At 40.3% G+C, this 25,536-nt stretch overlaps 1 protein-coding gene across 1 annotated transcript in view; it reads left to right on the forward strand.

The window, feature by feature from the left end:
• The window catches only part of LOC309339079 (dermatan-sulfate epimerase), a 145,950-nt gene that overhangs the window by 44,949 nt on the left and 75,465 nt on the right, over nucleotides 1-25,536 (forward strand). Inside the window, exons 7-8 of the mRNA XM_081856941.1 lie at nucleotides 17,192-17,366; nucleotides 19,771-19,868. Of these exons, the coding sequence (XP_081713067.1) occupies nucleotides 17,192-17,366; nucleotides 19,771-19,868 (273 nt within the window). The remainder of the gene's footprint in view (nucleotides 1-17,191; nucleotides 17,367-19,770; nucleotides 19,869-25,536) is intronic.

The following is a 25,536-nucleotide window of genomic DNA, read 5'->3' on the forward strand; positions in this document are numbered from 1 at the left end:
GTAACATGGCTAATGTAGCTGAGTTCTCTAACTTAAGTCCATTAATTCCAGTGGATCTGCTCTGAGTGTGATTTAGATAGCATTTTATGTTTTAAAGTCACTGCTAAGATCCATTTTTTTTAAAAAAAAATGCTTACATTGTATTCCTAGGAAATGTTATGGGTTGTTGTCATTATAGCTCATAATAAAAGGGTTGTTTTTAGTGTTAATAAGGTAGTCCTGGGATCTTATTTTGTTGGTCAAGAGGCAATTCTCAGATTTTAAAAAGTCAGTGTATGGTTGGATACAAGGATAAGCACCTAAGATTAAAGTCTGAGACTCAAATGCAGCCCAGGCTTCAACCCAAAGTGATTAACTGTGTATAAAATTAATTTTGGGGAAGTGAGCTGTTTTCACTACTAGACCATGACCAAAGAAAAAAAGGTAAAGGAAAGAAAAAGCCTTGAAGCTACAAATAGTTCCTCTCCAGCCCCTTTGTTTTGGCTACATTCTAACACAAAATAGACAAGACGGATTTAAGAAATGTTGAAAAGAGAAAAAGATTAAACAGTAGCTTTTACATCAAAGCGGATAGTTTGCCTTTAATGGGGAATTAAAAGTCGTATACTGAACTAGGAGGCTTATAATAAACATGCTGAACCAGCCTATTTATTTTTTTCATGTTCGCGACTTGTGGCAGCAGCATCGCTTTAAAAGCACTTCCGTTGTATACATTTACAATGTTGGCATTGCCAAGTATTTAAATATATTGAGTGGATACTGTTTAAACGGTTTCACTTTGTTTGTTTAGAACATCGGACAGTGGCATTGTATGTGATGTTGCTATCCCTGAATAGTGTGTTGTCCTTTCCAGTGCCTTTAATACTGGTCAATAACCTAAATAAAGAGATGGAATAGTGCCTTTTTGTGGAAGTACAGGTTGTTTACCAAATAACACAGGTCATTTAGAGGAACAGAAATGGGATTTAGAACTGAAGTTGTAACTGAGACAGCCCATTCTTACCTGAAATGCATTCCAGTGCATCACAAGCATATGTGAATAAGAACAGAGATTTTCTTCCCCATCATTTATTTTTAAAAAAGAAGTACATTGCATGAAGTATGAAAGCTTTACTGTGCAGCTATTAAATTTCAAACAAATTGAACAGACTTAAGTATGTTTGTGAGCAGACCTTTTGGGATATTATTTTTGTTTAAGGAATGGAATGTACTTTTTCCTACTTACAGCAGCATTGCACTTTTTCGAATTTGGTGCCTGGCTTTCTAAAAATCATAAATCAGCATATCTCAGTCATGGCTTGTGGTATGTTGTTATAGATAATTCCCTCTGTCCTAGGGTTGGTTTTCTTAAAACAATCTATTTTACCTTAATTTTGTAAATAAAAATCTTTTTTTAAAAGAAGAAGAGGTTACTCTTAATGATAGATTGTGCATCATAAGCATATGCCTTCATGCATTTTGCCTTGTCCTACCTTTAAGTTGTATGGAAGATGTCCACTGTTAGAGGGAGTAACACTTCCTATCAATTCCCACTTTTCTCCTTTCAAAGCTAGTCTTTCAATATTCTCGATTCACAAAGGCATTCAAGAGGCATATTAGGAAGACTAAAATGAAGCAGTTCTTTGTTTTCTCCAAAGGACTTTTTTTTGTAAGGTTTCAGATTTTTTCCCTGTAAAGCTAAGCTGAATCATACGCTGGCTACTGAATGATGGGTCTGCCTTCTTAGTCAATTCCAGAAGGGAATATTTTTTTGTTGCTGCTGCTTCCAAGCAGCCAGTGGCTCTGTAAGAGGAGTGGCAAGGGACTGGCAATTCTTCTGCATCTGATCCCTTGTCTTCACTTAAAGAAGGATATGCCATTTATTTTACCATCCCTATTTACAATGGAATAGGAATACCATGGCTAAAAAACCTATTTCTTCTCTAACTAGTTAATCCCATCTATATATGTAGATGGGGTGGCGGTAAAAGTGTCCCATGCTGTGTTTAAGCTGTGTGCCCGGCCACAAAGTTCCCCGCCCTGGTGCGCCTGAAACTGAAAGTGGGGTAAATGAATGGACACGACGACTGTCTGGGATTTAAAATGGACACAACTTTATTGATTTTCAGATGTAGGTAAGCCTTGGCATAGGCATTGGGGGTATATCCCTCTTAGCCCCCAGTGGGGGGTTTAAGGCATCACAGGGTCTATTTGGGAAGGCGAGTCCACCGCAAAACTCAGGTTTACACAGATGGTTCCCCCAAACGCTTAGAGAAGCTCTATGACCCACTGGCCCCATGCAACTGGCTCTTTGGACAGAGACTTCCCTCCAGACCCCTCTAACAGGGTATCCTGTTATTGCTGCTGCAGAGAAAGGGGGTGAGGGGTGAGTCACCACTTCACCAGCACCCCGATTGGATGAAAGACGATAGGATTCCGTCCAAGTCCTAAACTGCCACAGCTGTGACTACTGTTTGGGGAAGGCGAAACCTGCAGCTCAGGGAAAATTCCTTCCTGCTCCAAATATGGCAACCATCAAAGATCACAGCAAAGCCCATTACAGTGGTACCTCGGGATAAGAACTTAATTCATTCTGGAGGTCCGTTCTTAACCTGAAACTGTTCTTAACCTGAAGCACTACTTTAGCTAATGGGTCCTCCTGCTGCCGCTGCACCACCACTGCATGATTTCTGTTCTCATCCTGAAGCAAAGTTCTTAACCCGAGGTAATATTTCTGGGTTAGCGGAGTCTGTAAACTGAAGCGTCTGTAACCTGAAGCGTATGTAACCCGAGGTTCTACTGTAGACTGAAAAGGAAACGGTTAAAGCAGTAAGGAACTATTTTTAAAAGGGGGAAGATGGGGGCACTCTCAATCAACTGGGCTGCTGTGAGCAGACCTGGCTGAACTGACTACATATGCTTCCATTTTTATACTCCCTCTGTCTTCCTCCCTTTCCACCCTAGCTGACTCATTTGTGTCTTTACCAAAAACAGACACCATGTTTCTACCTTCTCAAATCCCCTTCATTATTCATTTCCCTCTTATGTGGCTAACCATTAGCACACACCATCATATAATCCCACAATTTAAATTTACTTTATTGGTGGGCAGCCTTGCCCTGCCGGCCAGGGAAATTCCTAAACGGCCAGGCAGATGTGTGCTGTTCCTGCCGGGGATGGCGGCCGAAAGCTAAGGGCTGGGGAAAGGGGTAATCAGCCATTATAGTCTGTCTCCCCAAGGTTGAAGATGGCTGCCCTACTGCACGGTGCTCCTCCCCAAAGCACAGCTTGCAATCACAAACTTGTCTCAGTTCAGCGGTCCTGCCATTCAACATTTATTTTGGCACCAGAGTTCCACAATCAATTAAAAAAACCTCTGGAAACATGAATGACACGAGATACAAAATGCTATTATAATTCTACATGGTTTATACTGAATTTGTACTAATGAGACCAGATGTCCTACTGAGAGTAATTAAATGCCCTCATTATTCATAACCAGGAATTTTTCAGTGATGTAAGAAAGTATTTAAATTGGACATGGCACATAAAAATCTGGCTTCTGCATTAGGTTATTTGAGACTTGAGGGTTTAATCTTGGCTTGAAACTCACTTTTTCTCCAAATCTAAATAAGGACAACACCAATAAAAAGAATGCGTGTGATGCCAGCTTTATTCTTTCATATTAAATTACAACAAAATATAGGGTAGGATTCACCTAATGAGTCCCCAACCCTATGCTTTCTCTTGCACAACAGGACTTACCCCCCCCCTTCTCCCCCTGCCCCTCCCCCCGTTAGCTCTGGAGGGTTAGGAGAATCCCCAGAACAGCATATGGTGGTGGCAGAGTGTGCATTGTTTGATCTGACAAGCTACAATGCTTGTGCTCATGTTAAGCATAGCGTGACCCTGAATTCCATCCCTAGTTCTCTGAACTATAATTTATGTGTATTCCAGTAGCCTTTTCAGCCTTCTGTATTTCTGCAGTGGTATAAAAGTGTCTGACAGTGTGCCTATGTCCCTCTTTTTCAACAATGGGAGAGAGAGTCCACTGGAAAATGTTGATTACACTTTTTTATTTACCATTTCTAGAATCAGAATAAGGAATAAAGGACAATTTGATTTTACAGACTAGGCACCCCATACCTGTTGCCTTGTGCAGTGAAGATAATTCATTGTGCCCATGCTTCATATGATCAATATACTACCACATCCCATAACTTTTTCTTGGTTATGTGTTCTCATAAACAGTAAGCCGGATTGCACAGTTGATGAGATAAAAACCTTCCTCTGTAAAAAGCAGAAAGGAAATTCCAGTACGGCATACCGTCTCAAGTGAATAGCAGTAGAAGATTGCAGGAAAAGTTATCAATACTGTACTCATTCTTAATTTTGTACATATTGGTCTTTGAGCCTGGATGTGCAATGCAGCTTGCTCCCCCTGGTGGTTCTTTTTAGGCTTTTAAGCAGACTGCAAGTCATTTACAACCACCTTAGAAAAAGGTTGTTAAATGAATATATTTTACATGCAAATGAAGCACAACCTGAGCTGAAAACAATTCTGTGGTTAGGCGATGCATCTGGTTCTGTGCTTGTGTCAAAATGTTAAAATTGCACAGCTTCTAAAACAAATCAAGACAAGTAAAATATAGGCTTGATAATTTATAAATATCTTCTAGCCTAGACAAAACCAGTCTAAAATATACCTTATTACTAAAAGCTATTACTAAAAGCTATTTCCTAAAAGAGTTACTAAAAGCTATTTCCACTAGCCACAACTTCAGATTATAGTCACTAATACCCAACAAGGTTCATGAATAATAACTCCAGTGCATGAATTTAGTACCCCCTCAGAAGAGATCTGAACACAGAGCAGGGTTTGTTTCAAACATGTAACAAGCAGTAAGTTGGAAATAAACCAGGCAAGAGGCGCATTAATGATTAAACCATGGTTTAAGATCTGTGTACAGATGAGGACTATGCATATCAGGCTTATTATGGGAGGGGGTGTTCTTCATTTGCGCCAAAACTGCTATTCCACTTTACTAAGCAAAAGCCAACAATCCAAAATACAATAAAACAAAACTATTTAAAAATAGTTACAGTGGGGGGGGGGGACCAAAGAGAAGATCTGTAAAACAACAACAACAGCAGCAGCACTTGACCAAGCTCAAGCTTCAATTCACACTTTAAAATGTGGGCAATGAGGGGACCAAAATCTCCTGTCAGAGCACTGAACACCATGATCGAAAAGTCCCTCTTCCCTTTCAGCCATATGTCCGACTGCAAGGAGGGCCTCAGCAATACCCCACTTATGGGGATTGGATAAACTGGCTTGGTTTATCAAAGTTCACTGAATTAGTTCAAAAATATCTAAAGGGGTCTCCATAACTGCTAGGTGAACTAAACTTGAATTAAGTTCATGTTGAGGGTAGAACTTTGAATGATTTCTAACTCATCTTTAAGTTCTTTCTCTTCCATGTGTTTTCCTACTCTTGAGGAGCCATCTGGTAGGGGCATGAGAGCAATCCACTGCTCAGCTGCCCTTAATATCACTGAGCCTAGGCCCATGCCAGGCAAATTTTAGGGAGGCCTGAGGCAAAAGGGAACAGGGCTTCTGCATCTTGAATGGTTATGACCATTATATGACAAGCTAAACATGCTGAAATTCCCTCTACACAGTGTTAAAAGATTAAGGAACCATGTCCTCTTTTGCACTTTGCTGCCCTACAGCCATTTCGCAATTGTTTTTCTTCTTCTTCTTTTTTTAAAAAATATTCCTTTAATTTACAAACTAATATGCTTCTTTGCATTCAAGCATGTTAAAAAATAACCCACTAACTTGTTTTTGGTTGGCCCATTTTGCTTTGGAAACGAAAAGCATGGAGCCACACAAAATTGCTAGTAGCATGAACGGAGATGATTAATCTCAAGAAATACATGCAATGTAACCCTATATACCAGAACTGTGAAGCTGTGACCTCCCATCTCTCAGTAGCTGCAGCCAATAGGTAGAGATTATTCATCTAACAACATCTGGAGAGCCACAGGTTGCATATTCCTGCTATATATGTTTACTCAGATGTAAGTTCCATTTGAGTTCAGTTGGATTTACTCCTCAGTAAATGTGCACCCCCCCCCCTCGAATTCAGAGGTCTAACACATACAGCTAATTATTCTTGGTAATATGTTTACATGTTGTTTGCTTGAAGGTACATTGAAAAGGGAGCAATTGCAGCTATGTGGAGCAGCGTTTTTATCCTGCCTGGGTTAGTTATACATAAAGATGTATAGTATGGCTTGCATTAGGAGTGTAACGTTTTGAGCATTACATCTGTTTTCTGTGTTTCTGAAAAGGGTTCCTGCCAAAGTTTATATTCCCTTTCTTATTAATATGAATTTCAGATACTTTTTTATGTTATCTTGACAAGTTGTAAAAAATAATACGGAAAATCAGGTTGTGTAGTACAACCCTGCTTCTGCACTGCCATTCCTTTCTGGCCACATTTCTACATAATTTAAAACATCATTATTTTTTAAAAGGTAGAATTGAAGGTAGAAATAAAGTCCTGTTTAAATAGAATGCAGTCTGTTTTCTGGACAGTGTTCCAGAACTTCAAAAGTAGCCCCATCCCTGAAGGGCAGACAGAACCAATCAATAGGATAATATCCAGAGAGTGGGGCTATAGCAGGCATCCCCAACTTTCGGCCCTCCAGATGTTTTGTACTACAATTCCCATCATCCCTGACCACTGGTCCTGTTAGCTAGGGATCATGGGAGTTGTAGGCCAAAACATCTGGAGGGACACAGGTTGGGGGGTGCCTGGGCTATAGCAACCTCCCAGACCAGCCTTGTGTGCTGGCAGTCCCACAGGGCTTTTCACTGAACTCTTCAAAATCATGACTTTTGCTTTGAGAGATGTATACTGCAGAGATAATACACACTGATCAGATCCTGGCGCAGCTTGGGATGATACTGTTTTTTCATATTCTGATGTCCTGGAACACCCTCCAGATTTATTACCATGAATACCTGTTCTCTATATCTCCTGGAGGGCATTCCACCCATTCTCTGGGTTTCTGTTGAACACAGTATTTTCCTTAGACTTCTGCCTTGCCCCATGTGTGGTGCAGGAGGGCAGTGATTGCTGGGATTGTTCCCCCCTGCCCTATTTTCACCACTGCTGCCTGTTTCTGTGCAGAAAACTGGAAAACTGCCATTCATTTGCCCTTTTTCGATACAGCATCCATTGCACTAGTTTTGTGTTTTCAAAGAGGATGGCTGTCTGCGTGGCTTTGGGACAGAGGGTTGCCTTTGCTTTTCCAGTCTGGTCCTGGAGAGCAGGGTAGCCCCTCCTGCTGGAGAGAATCTTCTTGAGTGGCCCTGGCTGCTATCCAGTGGGAAGGACCATTTCCAAGGGTCTGGAATGGCTTCTAAGCAGCACAGAGTGCAGGAATTTACAGGGGGAATTCCTTTTTCTTGAAGCTTATTTGCTCAAATTTGGATTATAGGTTTTTGTTTGTGGTCTAAGAAAGATCGAGAGAAGACAACAAACTTTCAGGTTTTCTTATAAAGGTCACTCAAAAAGACAAAACAAAATTTTTAAGGTGGAAACCTCTGCGATATGATTTAAGTTAAAAACAACAAAGTACTGAAGCTCTATTCCAGATTGCTGCTGTTTTCCATCCAGATTGGCTCTTAACAGTATTTGGTCCTTTTCCAAAGTGAACTTTACAGTCAACAGTTATTATTATTGAAAATGCATATTAAGGAAACAGTTCTCAGGGAGGGAAAGTTACTTTAGATAAACATCTATATTTAGCACAAGATCTGGTAAAAGTTGTAACAGTGACATCTCAGTTTTACATTGCTGTTTTGTCAAATAATTAATAATTATTAATTTTGTGAAAGATGAATATATTTCCTCCATGATAAATACATATTGAGCACATCATTCCTGGGCTATTGCATAAAAGAAATATAGAGACTTTAGACATCCCAGTCATCTAGGCCCGACTTAGCTAAGGAGAGTCTCATATCATATAGTTATTTTGTCACAAGTGGGGAAAATGCCACCTTTTAGTATCTCTAGACCTGCATATTTGTTTTCCCAAATCAAACTTTTTTATTTTCTTTTATTTATTCAAAATATTTCTATGCTACTTTTAATGTGGGAAATCCTCCCAAGATGGCATGCAAGTAAAATGAAATACAGCTCAACTACAAAGACTAAAATAAACCAACGAAAGCATTAGCAGAAAGCAGGAAAAAGAGACTAAAAGAACCGGGTCTTCGGGGCTTTCCTGAACACCTGAAACAGAAATACATACATTGCTGATAAAAGCATACACCTCTTATTTATCAGACTGCAAAAGCAGTCTGTTTTCAGTTGACATCTGAAGCCCTACAATGCAAGGGACAAACACACCTCCAAGGTCAGATCATTCCACAGTCGGAGCCCTACAGTTTGTGTCCCCTCACTCCAAATCCTGGCAGAGAATGCAGACAGATTGCTGCCCATCTTAAGGATAGAGTTGACTGGTATTAGATGAGGCATCCCTTCTGCAGATATTTGGGCCCCAGGCTGCGTGACAAGGTGAACATATTGAGAAAGTGCAGTGTTCCCAGTAGTATGGAAATTCAGCTGCAATTCTGCTTATAGCCTTCAGTGATGATTTATTGGTGCTATTAGCCACCTGTCTGAAGTATGTGACAAAATATTTGGTGAATTTAGTGCAGTGTCACTAGGTGGCAGTGACAACATAGTTTAGTAAAAGGGTTATGACTTTGAAAGAAATTTACTGGTTTTCTGAGGATTCTTAGCTATTCCTTTCTCCCACCTCCAAATTAGGTTGCCAGTTTATTTCTTGGCAGGGCCCCATGTCATAAACAGATGCACGATACGCAAAAAATCAAAAGGTGGAGTCTGTTTCATCACCACTTGTCCATGTCTGAAAGAAAAGTTCAGTTGTTGAAACCTACAATGTAGCTTTTAAAGGCCAGAAGACCTGGCAGGGGAAGAAAGTGGTAGCAATCTGAAAACGTGACCAAAATGAGGTAAATGTAAAAGGTATTTTAAAGTTTTTATGGCACATATTCTGTTTTGCTAAGGAGGTTACATTTCCACTCAGAGCTCTTTTACAAGTACTGTATAATTAACATGAACATAAATGCAGGTTAGTTCAGTTGCTAATCAACATATGTTGTTGTTGTTGCTGCTGTTAATATAGTTGTTGTTTTGTTCTTTGTTTCTTTTCCCACAGAGTGATGCACAGTGATTTACATTAAAACATTTTAAACATTGTGTCTATTGCAATAAAATTGTGTCTAACAACTTGCTACACTTTTACCCAAGAATAGCTAAGTGTAGCAAGAATTGCTACACTTTTACCCAAGAATAGACTCAAAAACCACATCAAAGTCTTAACAGTGACAAGCATTTCATATCATTTCCTTTCCTTTGTAAAATAACTTTGCATTTTCAATATCTCTAGTTAGTTTTTCAATGCTCTGGAATTGGGTGAGCTGTACTGCTTTTATCACAACTTTTTTTTTTTTTTAATCAGCTGCTTTTCTCTAAGGCTCCCACAGCTCATTCTCAAATGTTTCAGCAGGATGCAGAAGCTGCATATCCACAGTTGCTTTCCTGATGAAAAGAATATCATAGAAATTGTGATCACAGTTTCTCATTTAGATATGTAATTGTTCTTGCCAAGAGTGCTGCAAGTGTATTATTGGTGAAAGATGCTCAGGATCTTTTAATACTGAAAACTTAATTTTAAGTTGCTGCTTACCAATCAGGAATTATATCAGCTAGGCCAATTTGGATGATATTAGATGGATCTGAAAATGTTGTCTGATGATAGGAAAGCAAGTAAACTCCACTGGCTCAACATTACTTGATATGTATCTCTGCTTAAGACTTAACCATTTCACATCCACAAACTTTTTGGTTCAGATGGGGTGCTAGCACAGATGTCCTTGACTCCCCTTTTATTCAACCTACTGTCTCTAGAACTAATCATAGAAACATTTAAGGTCCAACTAGATGCAACCTCTGTTGTTGGAGCTCTGGTGCCTTTTTCTTTCTCAAAAACCATCCACTATTTGGGGGAAGGTTGGATTGGAGCATTCTTTGCCCTAGTTACTCTTGCCTCTGACCCTGCCCAATGCTGGCATGAAGCCCGCCAAAGAAAATGCAGCCCTTGGGCTGAAATAAGTTCCTTAGCCCTTTTTGTTCAAACTGAAAGAGGAAACGTCTGCATGTGTTTTAACCTATGGTCTTACTATCAGTGTTTGGGAGCTCCAACCAACGAGCTCCCTTAAAACAGTCTTAAAATCAAAGAACTAAAATTAATAATAATAATAATAATAATAATAATAATAGTAATTTTTTTCAGGAGTAAGGGGCCAAACCATCACTTTCATACATATCCAGCAGAAGATAGATGCTTACAGTAAAGTTCTGGGATTTAAAATTAATTATGTTGCAGCAGTGAATATTCTCTCTTAACTCAAAACACTTATTTAAAGCAGCTGTTCAATTATTCATGGCTAACCTCCCATGGGAACCGTTTGGGACTCAAAATCACTGCAAAATATAGCAGAACCTGTTAAAATGGATGGGTGGCGTTAAGAAAGACATGGAATTGTGGCATTCTCTGAATTGGTCATGGATAAAAAAAGAAAGGATTGTGGCAGTTGAATAATAATCCTTTCTGAATTGTTACATCTGTTTCAGGCTCATCCAATTGATATACACCCAAAAAATGTTCAAATCATATTTGACCATTCATTTTGTACTGCCTAAAAAATACCAAGATTTGTCTTGTCTTGTCTTAGACATTATTGGGAGACCACCCATCTTAAAATGATGCCATGCAGCTTTAAAAAAATATCCTGCAGATTGAAAGTCTGCATTCAGACAACACATGGTTTGTTGGTAGGAGAACATGCCATGGTAGATCTTTTGCTCAGGTACTACCCCTTCCCATTCCCTCATCTGCATGCCAAAATAGGAAAATTTGAAGCATCGATTTGCAGTCTGAAACAAATAGATTCAAATTTTGTCTGAATGCAAGCTCTGATTACCGGTAATTAACAGTATCAACCCCACAATGTGATCCTTGTTTGGTGCCAAATGGTGGTTTGATTCTGGTATGATGCTCAGGTTTGTTAGCAAAGTAGAGCTTACAGACACCACGGTTTGCCATATTGTGACAAAATAAACCGTAAACTAATTGGGAGGAGGAGCATGAAACCCCAAATCTTACTACATCACATTTGTTAAGGTCTTATTTAATGTAAGGCAGGGTTACATCTTAAAGCAGTCCAAATGCCTAGAAATGGAAAAGGAATCTGCAGAAGGTAAATAATAATGTGATAGCCTAGATTCACAATAACACAGATCTCATTTTAAAAGTTAATAGCCTGTGTATAAAACCTGTGTTAGGTATATAGATAATACCTTTAACACTGGAAATTTAACCAGTCTTTCTACTTAGGCTGTAACTTGCCACTCCACATCAAGTGTTCTAAAATCTGGGGAGGTTTCAAATGATCAAAATCGGCAAAATTAAGTGGAACAGTAATAATAATAACAATGATGACAAGCTGTGGCAGAAGTTAATTGTAGCATGCATATGTTTCCCTTAGACAGCTCTGTTTAGATAAGTGGACAGAAATTTAAATTATTTTGAGGGAATAAGAATGTGATTATATATATAATTACACAGAGGTAAAACTGCACTTAATTTCCAAGTATGACTAGGAGGCCAGGTTGTAACTGATCAAGGCGGTTGCTGACTTTAGAATAAATCTTTAACAAAATTCTGCATTTCAACTGTTGTAATAAGGAATACAACGTATACAGCTGCAGGAACAAAGCTTAGGTATAGTATTGGTGTGTGTGTGTACAGTCTCAAAAGTAACTAAACACTGGCTGTAAAATTTCAGCTATTTGTGGAATTTGCATAACATCTGTCTGAATTCTTCATTTTAATTCCTTTTCCTCAGCCAAACCGTACAAGCAGTTAGTGCATTCCTTGATATATAATCAAACAGCTAATTCTTGCTGAAGGCGCATTAGCACTGCAGACTTCTGTGCCCTGGGACTTAGCTTAATTCTATTTACTTTAGGCAAAGTTATCAATGTATTAAAAATGTTGCTAACAAATATAGCCACTCTATAAGTGTATGGAATAGATAAGGAACAGCAGACTTGGGGGCTGGATGCGGCCCTCCAGACCTCTTTCTCTGGCCCTAAGGGCTCTCACCAGGCCAGGCTCCCTTGCCAGGCTACATCTCACCTCCCCAAGCCACACCCTTCACTGGCCCTGCTCCAAACCCTCTTTGAGTGCTTTTGCCTGGTTGCAATGTACAGTGACAATGCCTTATGTTGACCTGGATCAGGGATCGGCAACCTGCTGCCCATGGGCCACAAGCAACCCACGGGCGTTGTTTAAATGGCCCATGAGCTGCCCCCGAACTGAGCCGCCCGCTCGTCAAGTCTCTGCGCACTGCGCTAAACCGGCACAGCACGGAGTGGGGACTCGCTTTTGCGGTGCCGAAAATCACATCTGTGCAGAGGCCAGAAGACACTGAAAATCGCATCTGTGCAGATGCGATCCAGCCCACGGAGCGATATCCAAGGGAGTGAACTGGCCCAGGCAAGGTAAACCTTGCCAACCCTGACCTGGATGAAAGGGGTATGTGTGTTGACATCTCTGACCTTTGCAGGGCTGGAGTATAGCCTACTTTACAAAGGAAAGACCTATCCATTCATCCACCCCCTTTTTTGCTTTGCTGTGCCCACCATTGGGAAGAGGCTCCTGGAAGGTTTTCAAAAGGAAATGCAGCCCTTGGACCAAAAAAGGTTTAATCCTCCTTGATTGTGATAGACAAGATAGTTTAAAACAAATATCATGTAGTTTTAAGTCATCTGTTTGGGAGCTGAGGTCAGTTATGATTTGGACTGAGATGTTTTATGTAGCAATACATTAAACACATAAGACATGATAAGTGCCCAGATGTTTATGCACAGGAGAGCTATGTGATGTGCATTTATTTGTTCAAGAAAACTGGGACAGCCTACTTGTGTTTTCTTGTTATTTTCTGGCAGATTAACCAATTTGTTACTGGCAAAGGATTCTGTTCTGTTAGGCTGGGATGGGGGACCTTTTTCAGCTTGAGGGGCCCATTCCCTAATGGAGAACCTTTCGGGAACCAGAGGCAGACATGGTTAAAGGCAAAAGTAGGTGGAGCAGTTTCAGATATCTGAAGAAGTGTGCATGCACACGAAAGCTTATACCAAGAACAAACTTAGTTGGTATCTAAGGTGCTGCTGGACATACATATAAATGTTTCGATTGCGTCAGACCAACACGCCTACCTACCTGAATCTAGTATTTTTACAACTTGTTTTGTCAGTTGTGAAGTGTCAACATGGCCCTTTTTTCTTCATTTCACCCAACTTAACTACTAGAAAGTATAAAAAGCAGAGATATTGACCTAGTGAAATGAATACACAGAGATATTTTTGTATTTCTTTTGAAAGGTTTTATGAATAGAATGCATAGAATACCAGTTTGTACGACCTATAAATATAAAAAATAGAACAGCACTGGGATGCCAGAGATGTAGGAAACCTTTGGGGCACCTCTGTACCCAGCAGCTCTAGCAGTTTCAAATGCTTACTCATTCCTGCCACAATTGTTACAGTGCCCAGTTTTGAAGCCAGGTGGTCCATATTTCCTGCGGCAGAGCTCTTGGCAATGGAAATGGCTGTTGCAGCCAATGCCGCCTAGAGCTCTCAGCTTTTTATTGTGTATTGCTGCTGCTGCCTCCTTCTGTGGGTATGGCCAGGCTCTTGGGATACATGAATGCTGATGTCTTCAGACATGAGGTAAACATTTCCAAAGGGATTTGAGTGATACAAGAAAGAATCCTGCTTTAGTAAATGGGAATCATCTGTGGGCTTCATGGGAATCAGATTTACAGCATAATCATCATAAGAATGTGCTAAAAACTTTTTATAAAGACGTAATATGAGGAGAAAGGGAGGAAATGAGTTACACGTAACATGAAGTGGCCATGCAGCACCTCTTAACAGTGGTTGTCAACATATCGGTTGGCCTTAACATCATTGTGTTATAGCCAACAAAGTTCCAGTGTGAGTAGACCCCTTGAATTTAATGGATATGACTAGTTTCAATAGGTCTGCTCTGAGGGATTTATTTTAAAAATTAACAAATCACTTCACAGACTGAAACCTTCAAGTGTGCATGTGGAAGTCCTGAATGAGTAGGTCTTTCTCTGAAGAAGACAGCTTTTTTTTCCCCTTTCACACACAAAGCAGTTCAATCACTTGAAGTTTATGAGGAAGTGATCTGCAAGGGAAACTCAGTGCTCAGACCAGATTCTGCTGCCAGCCAGGCCACATGCAACTAATTACCCACATCAGCTTAGCCTTCTCATTTACAAATCACTGCTTGTTTGCTCTCTCTTTTTATTTTTACTGTATTTATTGCACACTTATACCCCACTGTTTCTGTGAAGAGATCAGAGTAAGGTTCTGAGCAGTTTGCCAGGCCAAGCCTGTTTAGCTTGAACAATAGAATCATTATTGTATGCCTATGTTCATTTTCTAGGCTTTAGTGCATTGAGTTTTAAGAAGAGCAATTAAGGAAAAATGAAAAAATACAATCTCAGCAAAACTGTGTTACTTCATCTTCTGAGTCTGCTGGAAAAAACAAACCCCAAACCCAAATATGTTGATCCTAAGAGGAGTTAAAAACCATAGGGGCATACTCTGGTAAATATAGATTCTGGCAGTTTCTCAAAATAAACCTTGGAGAGATTTATAACACAGATCGCTCCAGTGTAATCGCATTCCCAGATAACAGTGTATTATGCTTTCTGTAGTAGCAGAAACAATGAGGGTTACACAGGATTAGTTCTCTCAAACTATAGATGAAATGGAAAGCCTGTGTCTCTCCATTTCAAACTGCATGAGGGGGGGTTGACTGATGAAAGCTTATACCCCTTACAGAAAAAAAATATTTTTTACACTCAGAAAAATGTCATGTTAGGGAGAAGACTAGACAAGTATGGCTAGGACATTTATGCATGACATCAATTTTTCTATGTGAGATGGGAATTGTGAATGTCTTACAATCGGGTGTGGTACAGTCCAGATGTATATTTACCATTTCATTGCTATTTTTGATAATTGATCTCTCTCTCTCTCTCTCTCTCTCTCTCTCTCTCTCTCTCTCTCACACACACACACACACACACACATACTCCATCTCAGTAATTTATTAATAAGAAATTATCGAACTCTACAGATAGGACCAGCCCAAAGGACTTTGTTGGTGTCCAAGATCTGCTAATTTTCTTTTTTATCATATATAGTTGTACCTTGGTTTCAAACAGCTTAGTTCTCAAACGTTTTAGCTCCCGAACGCCACATACCCAGAAGTGACTGTTCCGGGTTGCGAACTATTTTTGAAAGCTAAACGTCCGACAGGGCAGCCAATCAGAAGCCACGCTTTAATTTCCAAACATTTTGGGAGTCGAATGGACTTCTGGAACGGATTCCGTTCGACTTCCAAGGTATGACTGTACCAACTTAACAGAAAGTACTCTTGTTTAAACTAGAATGATTTACCTTTGCATATATGTATGCTACAATATAACAATGCTACCCCCCTTTCATTGCAGTTGTTATAGAAAACCCATTTGCTTTGCAGCATTTCTAACATATTCTACTTATTGCTTTGGAAGCTGGATCCTTAAGCTGGTGAAAACCCGGAGCACTTTGAGTTTAAGCTGTTTTATCCCATTGAAATCAGTGGTTATACACTGGCTCCCTTCCAAGTCCTCTTTCGTAGCAACTGGATTTGAACCAACTGCTGAGACTATTTCATTCCCTACAGATATTGCCATTTCAAATATACCCTGCTCCTCCTCATGAAATAGTTGAAGGCCAAGAGGTTTAAATTTTTGTTTGCGTTTTGATCTGAGGAAGGCACTGTGCACATTCCACAAGAAGAAGTAATGTCTAGGATTTATTAAACCATTCAGTGAAGCTGACCAACAGTATTGAGCAAGAGAGGGAAATGCATATAGAAATGTTACCAAATCCAGCTTGCATGCTATTAGCAGAGGTGCATGAGCCTGGCAGCCACTGGGAATTCTGCCAGAGTCTGATGCAAGTATATAATGGGGCCAATGGAACTCCCGCAGTCCAACATTCCACCCCGCTTGTGGTTTTGCTTCCTGTGTGCTGAAGTGCTGGCTTCTGTTGCAGCCTGAAGTTCGTTTCCCAATTTTGGCTTTAAAGTGTGTAAACATGCCCAATTTCAGACTTCTCTGGCAATTAGTGTGCCTTGGTGCCTTGGTTCAGCTTTCTGGTTGTGTGGAACAGTCTCTTTCAACATGGCGCCCCCCAGATGCTCCTGGATTCCAATTCCCATCTTTCCCAGCCAGCGCAGCCAATGGTTAGGGATGTTGGGAGTTGTAGTCCATGATATCTGGAAGGTTACAAGGTCAGGGAAGACTGCTGCAGAACTACCTTAAGCACAGCGAATACACTTGGTGTTTTATCTTTCGAGGAAGAGGTAGGCAATGGTTCCCTTCTGTTAATTCTGTATGTGTCGTGGTGGGTAATAGTCATGCTGTTCAGCTTTGTGGGGCTATGGCAATAATTTGTGACACATTCAGAGTTTCTGTTATGAAGAAGCATTGCATTTCACATTTTCTCAGTAATTGAGGTTCCTTGAAGTATGTACCTAATGCAATTTTCTAAGAAATGTGGGAATCTGCTAAGAATTTTGATGCCATTATGAATGCGTTCTTGAAGATCAAGCGTGTTTAGATATAATAGTTTTTCTGTCTGGTGGTAAAGTTATTATTACCAAAGTAAGCCATACATTGAAATTTCTCTTTCCTCCTTATTTCATAACATTTCTTTTCATAGATCAAAATCCACACGAGTGCTTAAATATGGGATTCCGTGTGCCCAGCAATAAATTTGTACACCTCCCTCTTATCATCTGCCCTGATGGAATCTCATAACTTATTTTTTCTAAGCAGTTGTGGGGGCAGAGAAGAGCTGTTGAGCAGGGTCTTAAAAATTGCGTGCAAGTGGGCACACAGATGACACATGGGTGTTCAATACGCTGCATAATCTTATCCTCTACTTTTCAGAAAATGGTGGGACATACTTTCCAGAAGTAAAACACAATCCAGGAAAATATATACAGTGTTGTCCTGATCCTGTTAAAAAGTGGCTGAGAAGACTCAAGGACAGTGGAAAGATTCTGCTATTGATTACCAGTTCTCACAGTGACTACTGCAGGCTTTTATGTGAACACGCCTTAGGGTAAGTAGAATGCTTCCATCATTGTTGTTTTCATTTAGACTTTATCTTGCAGTTAGCAGGGAAAAAAGGAATGAAAAAAGTAAGAAATGAGTGTCTGATGATTTAATGCTGAGTACATTTGTATCTTAAATTGTGACCAAAAATCATAGGGGGCCAGTTCACCCATTGCACTCTTAATGATGGCCAAAGTTATTGAGATGGAGGAGATAGAGGAGCAACCTCCCACTATCTGTTTTTATTTTATTTGCTGAAATGCAGCCATAAGTGCCATGGAGTGGAGGAAGAGGGAGATATTTCATCCGTTCCCCATGGGCCATTTATGATGTTGTTGTTATTGTTCAAAATCTGGTGTTTTTCTTCACACAGAGGAAAATATACAGATACACCAACCGTTCCACATACATTTATTTTAGCCGATTTCTAGTGTCTGACAGATGTAGTTTGGGGTGAGGTGGGAGACTTCTTAGCTTCTCACCAGCCCTTGGATTCCTTTTCCTTCCTGACTATCAAAAGCAGCCACTTATGGATTATCAATCTGGATCTCCATGGTTCTTGGTGCCATACTGAAGGAAGGTGTGGTTCCAGCCACCCTAAAGGAGAGGCAGTTTTTCAACTCCCTTTAAAGAAACTAATCTGGATCCATCATATTGAATAATTACTGTCCAGTGTCAAAGTAGCCATTCTTGTGAAGGGCGCTGGAGCAGGAAGTGGTGTTCCAGCTCCAGGCAGTTTTGGATAGCACTGATTATTAGGAGCCAGCCCAATCCAAACTTCAGCTGGCTTTTGGGATTGAAATTGTCATAGCCATCCTGGCAAACCACCTTCTCCAGGAAAGGACACAGGAGAGCAGCCCTGTTGATTATTTTGGACATTCCAGTGGCTTTTGATACCATCAGCTATTTGTGTATTTTATTTATATTAAACAAATAAACATATGGCTTTATAACCCAGGCCTATATGCAAGTAAGCACAATTTAATCCAATTAGTTGTACATTGAGTAGTGGGCAGAAGATTGCAGCCTAAGTGAACAACAGCATGCTAAATCTAGATGTGTTGAACTGGTTTGCTAGCTTCCATTGCAACTTCCAATTAAATTCATGAGTAGATTCAACTGGAAAATATTAAACTGGAAAGGTGAAGGGCGGGGGAAAGTCAGCATTTTCCTTGCTTTTCCTTTTAATACAGTAAATGGATTCACACAGAACTTATTTCTTTTCTCCTTTAGTTTTGAATTTTTGCACTCAAAATACTGTATTCCTTAAATCTTTTCCAGATGCTTCCTTTCTTCAGTCCTCTGCAGACATTCATTGTGCATATACTGAGTGTGGGGGAATGAACGGGGTCATGGTGTCAGATATCGTCCTGACCTATGTGCATACTAATTATCTGATTATGAATATTATATATCATAATAATATTGTGCTACATTGTCATGCTGACCATGAACAAATCTAGAAAATAGAACAGACACCAAGTTGAACCTCAGAACAAGGACATTTCTGCACTTTTTGCAGTTAGTTTAGACATACTTTCCCTTAGCCAACAAACACATCTCTCTGTTTTAAACCATATTTCCAATGTTGTCGGAATGAAAGTCTATTTTGTTGACCCTTGTACAGGATATTTTGCATATCTCTGTTAAGAATATGGCCCTGTAAAGCGTTTTTGTTTTTGTCAACGTTTCTTCATTAATAATAGGGCCTAAGGAATAATAGGACTCTACACTGGAGTTTAGCTGTTGAATGCAATCCATAAAATCTAAGAGAGAGATGTATGTTCAGTTTAAATAAAGCGCGTAACTCCCATTGATTTCAGTGTGGGGTTTAAGTGAGTATAACTTTCCCTGGATTGTGCCCAAGGTATATAAATGCTACCATTTGCTTATATCTCATATTATTAAAATGTATTGTCAAGTATTTACCTACTTCAGCACTCAATATTTTTCAGATTTGATTACTTGACTAAAAGTATTATATATCATAAGCATTTCACATATGGAGTTAATTTTAGGGATTAAATTATTTATTTTTAGTCAGAATAAGAACTTTAGTCATTTCTGATGCTTGTAAAACTCATTTGTCTGCATGTTCTTATATTACCTTCACATTTGATTAGCAATCAAAACTCATGGGGATTTTTTTCAGGAGTATGGCAAACATGATCTAGTGTTGCAAAGAAGGTGTATTTCATAAATTTCTTATGTAAATGATAGTCTCATGCATATAGAAAACAGAAATTATTCCTAAACAAATAATTATGAAGCCCTAACAAGAACAACAAAAACCCACCCCTAATTCAGGTGTGGGCATGTCTTAATTAGTTGAACTTCTTTATACTAGGGCAAATATCTATTTCATGCCTTAAAATGCATTTCGATTGTTTTGTTTTTTATCATTGTCATAGGAATGATTTTGAAGACCTTTTTGACATTGTAATCACAAATGCCCTGAAACCAGGTTTCTTCTCTCAGCCACCAGATCAAAGACCTTTCCGAACACTTGGTAAGCTTGAATAATATTTAAACATTTAAGCCACTTTGATAAACAAGAGCAGACTGAGCAGATTGCAAATAACATACAGTAGTACCTCAGTTCTCGAACATAATCCGTTCTGGAAGACCGTTTGACTTCTGAAACATTCAAAAACCGAGGCGCAAAGGGCTGGCTGCAAGTTCAATGGAGAAAATTGAAAAACACGCAACGGAAGCCATTTGACTTCCGAGGCATGTTCGAAAATGGAAGCATCTACTTCCAGGCTTTTGGCATTTGGCTTCCAAAACATTTGGCTTCCAAGACGCTCGAAAACCGAGGTACCACTGTATTTAATTGCATAAAAATAAATAAATTCAAGCCTTACCGGCAGAATATTCCAAATCAGGCTTCCTCAGCCTCAGCCCTCCAGATGTTTTGAGACTACAATTCCCAGCACCCCTGACCACTGGTTCTGCTAGCTAGGGATCATGGGAGTTGTATGCCAAAAACATCTGGAGGGCCGAGGTTGAGGAAGCCTGTTCCAAATCATAGGCACCATCACTAAAGGGACTCTGTGTCAGGTATGTTGTGGTGTTATGAACAGAATGGTGTTGGTATACTCTGGTGACTTCAAGCCATTTTGCGCAACACACGAAAACAAACTCTGGTGAGTGTGCTTTCAAGAGGGAAATGCAGCCCATCACTGTTCTATGATGAGTGTCACTATATGATATATGTGTTTGCAAATGCATTCTCGTTGCCTTAAGCAGTTTTTTCCTGTACATCTTGATATACACCTCCAAAAATGAAATGTATGAAGAGCCCCTGGAAATATAAATAATTGCCCTAACCCTAACCCCACTTATCTGGAAATAAGCCCCATTGAATTCAGTAGCACTTAGATATGGTTACAATTGCACTGTATTTTGAAGAAGATGACTGGCATTTTAAAGGAAAGTAGGATCAGTGCTCCCCAATGAAACATTTTTTTCCTAATTTTGTTGAAATTACCTGAGAATGCAATCAGAGTTGGAAACAACTCTCATAGCAAGCTGTCCACTTCACTTTGCTTCACTATGTGTTTCTAAATCAGGTACACTGCTGTACCTTTCTACTAAGCCAGGGATAGGCAGCATGGTGCCCTCCATGGATGCACTACAACTCCAATCAGCCCTGTGAATAGTCAAGAACAAAGGCATTTGTAGTCCAGCAGCACCTGGAGAACACCGTGTTGGCAACCCCTGCACAAATAAATATTTATTGGGGTTTCCTTACATGGGTTTAAGTGGCCATTCTCTGAAACACCCTCAACAAATGACATGCCACTTTTGCAGAGAAAGTTTTCATTTCACATGCTTTCCCTCTTAGACTCTCTATCTTTTAATAACCTTTTAACAGTTGTCATAAAACAATAGATAAACAGAAAACAATTGGCAAGTGGAAAACCACATAAATATTAGGTAAATGGAAAACCAAGAAATAAGATACTAAAATAAATGTCTTAAGTTTGGAATCTGATATACCCCGTGGTTGTTAAAAGCTGCTATTTACTAGGACTGTGTACAAAGGACAGGGATCTAGTTTCTGTGAGATTTAGCAGCCAGTGAAGTAGCTATTGTCATGCACAAATCTGTGCTTAATATCATCCTGACATTGTGACTGGTATAGGGACAGACATGTCAATTTCAGTTTCTCTTTTCCCCATTTTTTTCCTATCGTAAATTCAGTTCTCCATACTTCTGCAGCAATTTGCAAATGTTTTTGTATATTATGTTCACAATGTATGTGTTTTCATGTGCATTGGTTGGAGAAATGAGAAGAGCTGATTTCAAAGGACAACTAGCTATGTTTTTGGTTCACATATTGGTTTGACATAAGTGTGAATTAGGTAGCTTCTTACTAAAAGGGAAGCAAAATCTTATTTCTCCCCACATCCCTATACTAAAGGTAAAGGTACCCCAGACTGTTGGTCCAGTCACGGACGACTCTGGGGTTGTGGAATTCATCTCGCTCTATAGGCCGAGGGAGCCGGCATTCATCCACAGACAGCTTCTGGGTCATGTGGCCAGCATGACTAAGCCACTTCTGGCGAACCAGAGCAGTGCACAGAAACGCCATTTACCTTCCCGACGGAACGGTACCTATTTACAGTGGTACCTCGCAAGACGAATGCCTCGTAAGACGAAAAACTCGCAAGACGAAAGAGTTTTTCGTTTTTTGAGTTGCTTCGCAAGACGGATTTCCCTATGGGCTTGCTTCGCAAGATGAAAACGTCTTGCAAGTTTGTTTCCTTTGTCTTGCAAATTTGTTTCTTTTTTCTTAAAACCGTGCATTCAGGGGGTGCAGTTGCGACTTGACTTCGAGGAGCAACTCATAGCACGCGGTGTGGTAGCCTTTTTTGAGGTTTTTGAAGACTTTGGTGATTTTTGAAGCTTTTCCAAAATCCGTGCTTCGCAAGACGAAAAAAATCGCAAGATGAAAAAACTCACAGAACGAATTAATTTCGTCTTGCGAGGTACCACTGTATCTACTTGCACTTTGATGTGCTTTCAAACTGCTAGGTTTACAGGAGCTGGGATTGAGCAACGGGAGCTCACCCTGTCACAGGGATTCGAGCCGCCAACCTTCCGATTGGCAAGCCCTAGGCTCTGTGGTTTAGACCACAGCGCCACCTGCGTCCCTCCTATACTGGTATGAAGTAGTTTCATATAGCCTGTATGGAGTTCAAGCTTGATAGGATTCTAGGAATCTAGAAATAAATGGTCCTGGATTTAATTTACATACAGCCCCTTCAAGGTGGGGATTTATTGTGGGACAAGAATACAGACATGATACAGGCTCCTTTTCTCAGAGATGATACATTTCCTTCTCTTAGAGACTCAGATGGGAGGGTTAAATACCATCAGCCTAAGCACAATTTTCCCAATCAAATTAGAAGCACCTCTCCTGGAAGCTGCATTAAAGGATTGGGCTTTTTTTTATCATCATATCAATCACAGATTTCCCAGAGTGACATGTAGTTTTGCTGTTATAAACAGATGGTAATAAGCATTTCAATCAGCCACTTGTATTTGCTTTAGGTTTTTCCCCATAGAAGAAACAGTATCTGGAATAGGCGTGTAATTTTAGATCAGGAGAATTGTAGAGTTAAATGCCTCCAGGTTCTCTGTGCTTCCCTGGACAAATGATTATCCTCTCGCTGGTGTGCATTTAATGACGAAAAAGCAGAAAAATCACAGCTTCCAGGCTTAGCAAGTAGTATGACCCTAATTTTCTACTAGAGAGAGATTACTCTAGGGCAGGGAAGTAGGTTTATCATGTGTATAAGAAGAAATCAGCATTTTTCCTCTCTCCCTGTCTTGGTCACATTCACACCACGGTGCACTGATCATGATGCAGAATGGGTTCCCTATGTGTGCGTTTCACAGATGCAACTGATTGTGCTCCTCTCCTGGGGAAAATTTATTCTTAAGTTTCTTGTGGGCCAAGATCCCTGGGAAGAGAGCAGCAGCTAGATGAGTGCATGGAAGGCGCACAAACAGCCACAGTGCTATGGTGTTCACAGGAGGAGGGGAAGGTAGGAAAGTATGAGAGTGCCATTGAGAGCCATTCTTTTGTGCAAAGGCTCACCACATGGAAGATGGGGATGATCAAGAAGGGATCTTGTCTTGGGTATTTATCTTATTATTAGCCATTTATTTTTGTATGTCTCTGTGTGTGTGTGTGTGGCAACAGGAAAGTGGGGAGATGAAAACCCTTGATAGAGAGTACTAGTCTGAGCTGAAGTTCACTGACAGTTGTTAATCTAACTCCAAATATCCCATAATGAACCAGAGAGAAAAAATGCTGTCATAAGCAGACAGCCTGTGTTCTGCCAAGCAGGAAATCAGAGATGCTGAAAGGGCAAGGAAGTTGCCCATTGCCTTCTTCATGCAAAATTATTTTTACAACATTTCTCATTGAAAAATGAAGTCCTGCAAGTAGGAAACAGGGGTAAGCAAGATGGCTGCAAATGAAATAAGGAAACCGCATGTTATGGGAGGGAGGGTGTGTACATACAGGAGAGCACACAGTAACTGGGTTAACTGTGAGACAAACTGCCTCCCAACTTCAAATATGGTGATCGATCAGGTTCGGAGCATAGGCAAAACAATACATTGCATAAAACTACCCAAAGTAGTTTTATGGGCTATAAGTCCACCCTACACAACATTCTAAATATCTAGACTTCCCATTTCTGTAGACCCTAGCAGGCAGCTACATCAGGTTTATTGAGTCTCTGGAAAGGTGCCATACATACTGTGTGGGCCACATTTAGTTTAGAGGGTTATGGTTGTACAAAATTCCTATCAAGTAAAAAGCAGTGCAAAAAAATAAGTAGATCACTGTGTGTAGAGTTCCCTTTTTTCTTTTTTTGAATTCCCCTAGCATTCCCCCTCATACCCTAGGGGATTACTTCTGAATCGGGAAGTGAATCTGAGAGGAAGTAAACACTATATCTAGTGTGTTTTTTCTGCCTTTCAAAGACTGAAAAATTACCAAAGAGCAACAGCAGAACAGCCAGAGTAATTTCTTTTTGCCAAGAACAGAGTTTCCTTTGTTTGTTGAAAATGAGTAGAGAAATTGGTCACAAACTATTGTTAGCTGTATAATAGTAGATTTCTTCTGTAAACTTTAGAACTACAGACAGTGTGTGTCCCCCCATTTACATGCATTCCACTCATGCGTGATCACATTTACACGTGTCACTGTGAAATATGTAAATAAATGATTGAACCAAGAAATGGAGACAAAACAGCACAAAGAGAACTGGAGAGTGGGGGAAACAGCTTGCACCACCACTCCAAGTACAGTGGTACCTCGGGTTACAGACGCTTTAGGTTACAGACTCCACTAAACCAGAAATAGTACCTCGGGTTAAGAACTTTGCTTCAGGATGAGAACAGAAATCGCGCGGCTACAGTGGGAGGCCCCATTAGCTAAAGTGGTACCTCAGGTTAAGAACAGTTTCAGGTTAAGAATGGACCTCTGGAACGAATTAAGCTCTTAACCCGAGGTACCCCTGTATATCACTGCCCCAACTCCCTAACTCTCCTTGTCTTTCTTCTTCCTGGCCAGCGGAGCTGTCACATGGAGGGTGCTCCATTCCTCTGGCCGTCCCTCCCTTCCTTGCTCATTCATATCAGTTTTGTTCCTTGGGCAGGATCCGAGAGTCCATCCACCCTCCAATCAGCCTTGCCCTCTCTCTCATCGCCCCACAAGCAGGCAGCAACATTATTTACTCGGTGAAGTGGGGGAGAAACTAGATAAAAGGAAACAGTCTCTAGCATCTTCCAAGATGAACAGGGAGAGAGCCTAGAGGCCCTGCTGCGGCACTGGGCACAAGGAGCCACCTGGCCACCAACACACTAACCCCAAGCTCAAGTTTCCAGTCACCAGGGGCAGACGGTACATACGAAGAAGAGTGCATTGTCACCCAGGGAATGCAGGCGGATGGGTGAGATCTGTCAAGAGAGAGATGCTTCCCAGCCTCTCTCAACAGTGCCCTCCCTACTTTACGTGATTTCACCTGTTTGCATGAAGTGCATGAATGTAAACCTCGCATAAGTGGGTGGAACACCTGAACACATACGGGATACTGGCTTTTGATTCATAGTGGCTGACAGAGGTTTAGTCCAGTAATGAAAACATTGTGATG

This window comes from Podarcis erhardii (assembly GCF_964252035.2).
Source record: "Podarcis erhardii genome assembly, chromosome: 3".
NCBI lineage: Eukaryota > Metazoa > Chordata > Lepidosauria > Squamata > Lacertidae > Podarcis > Podarcis erhardii.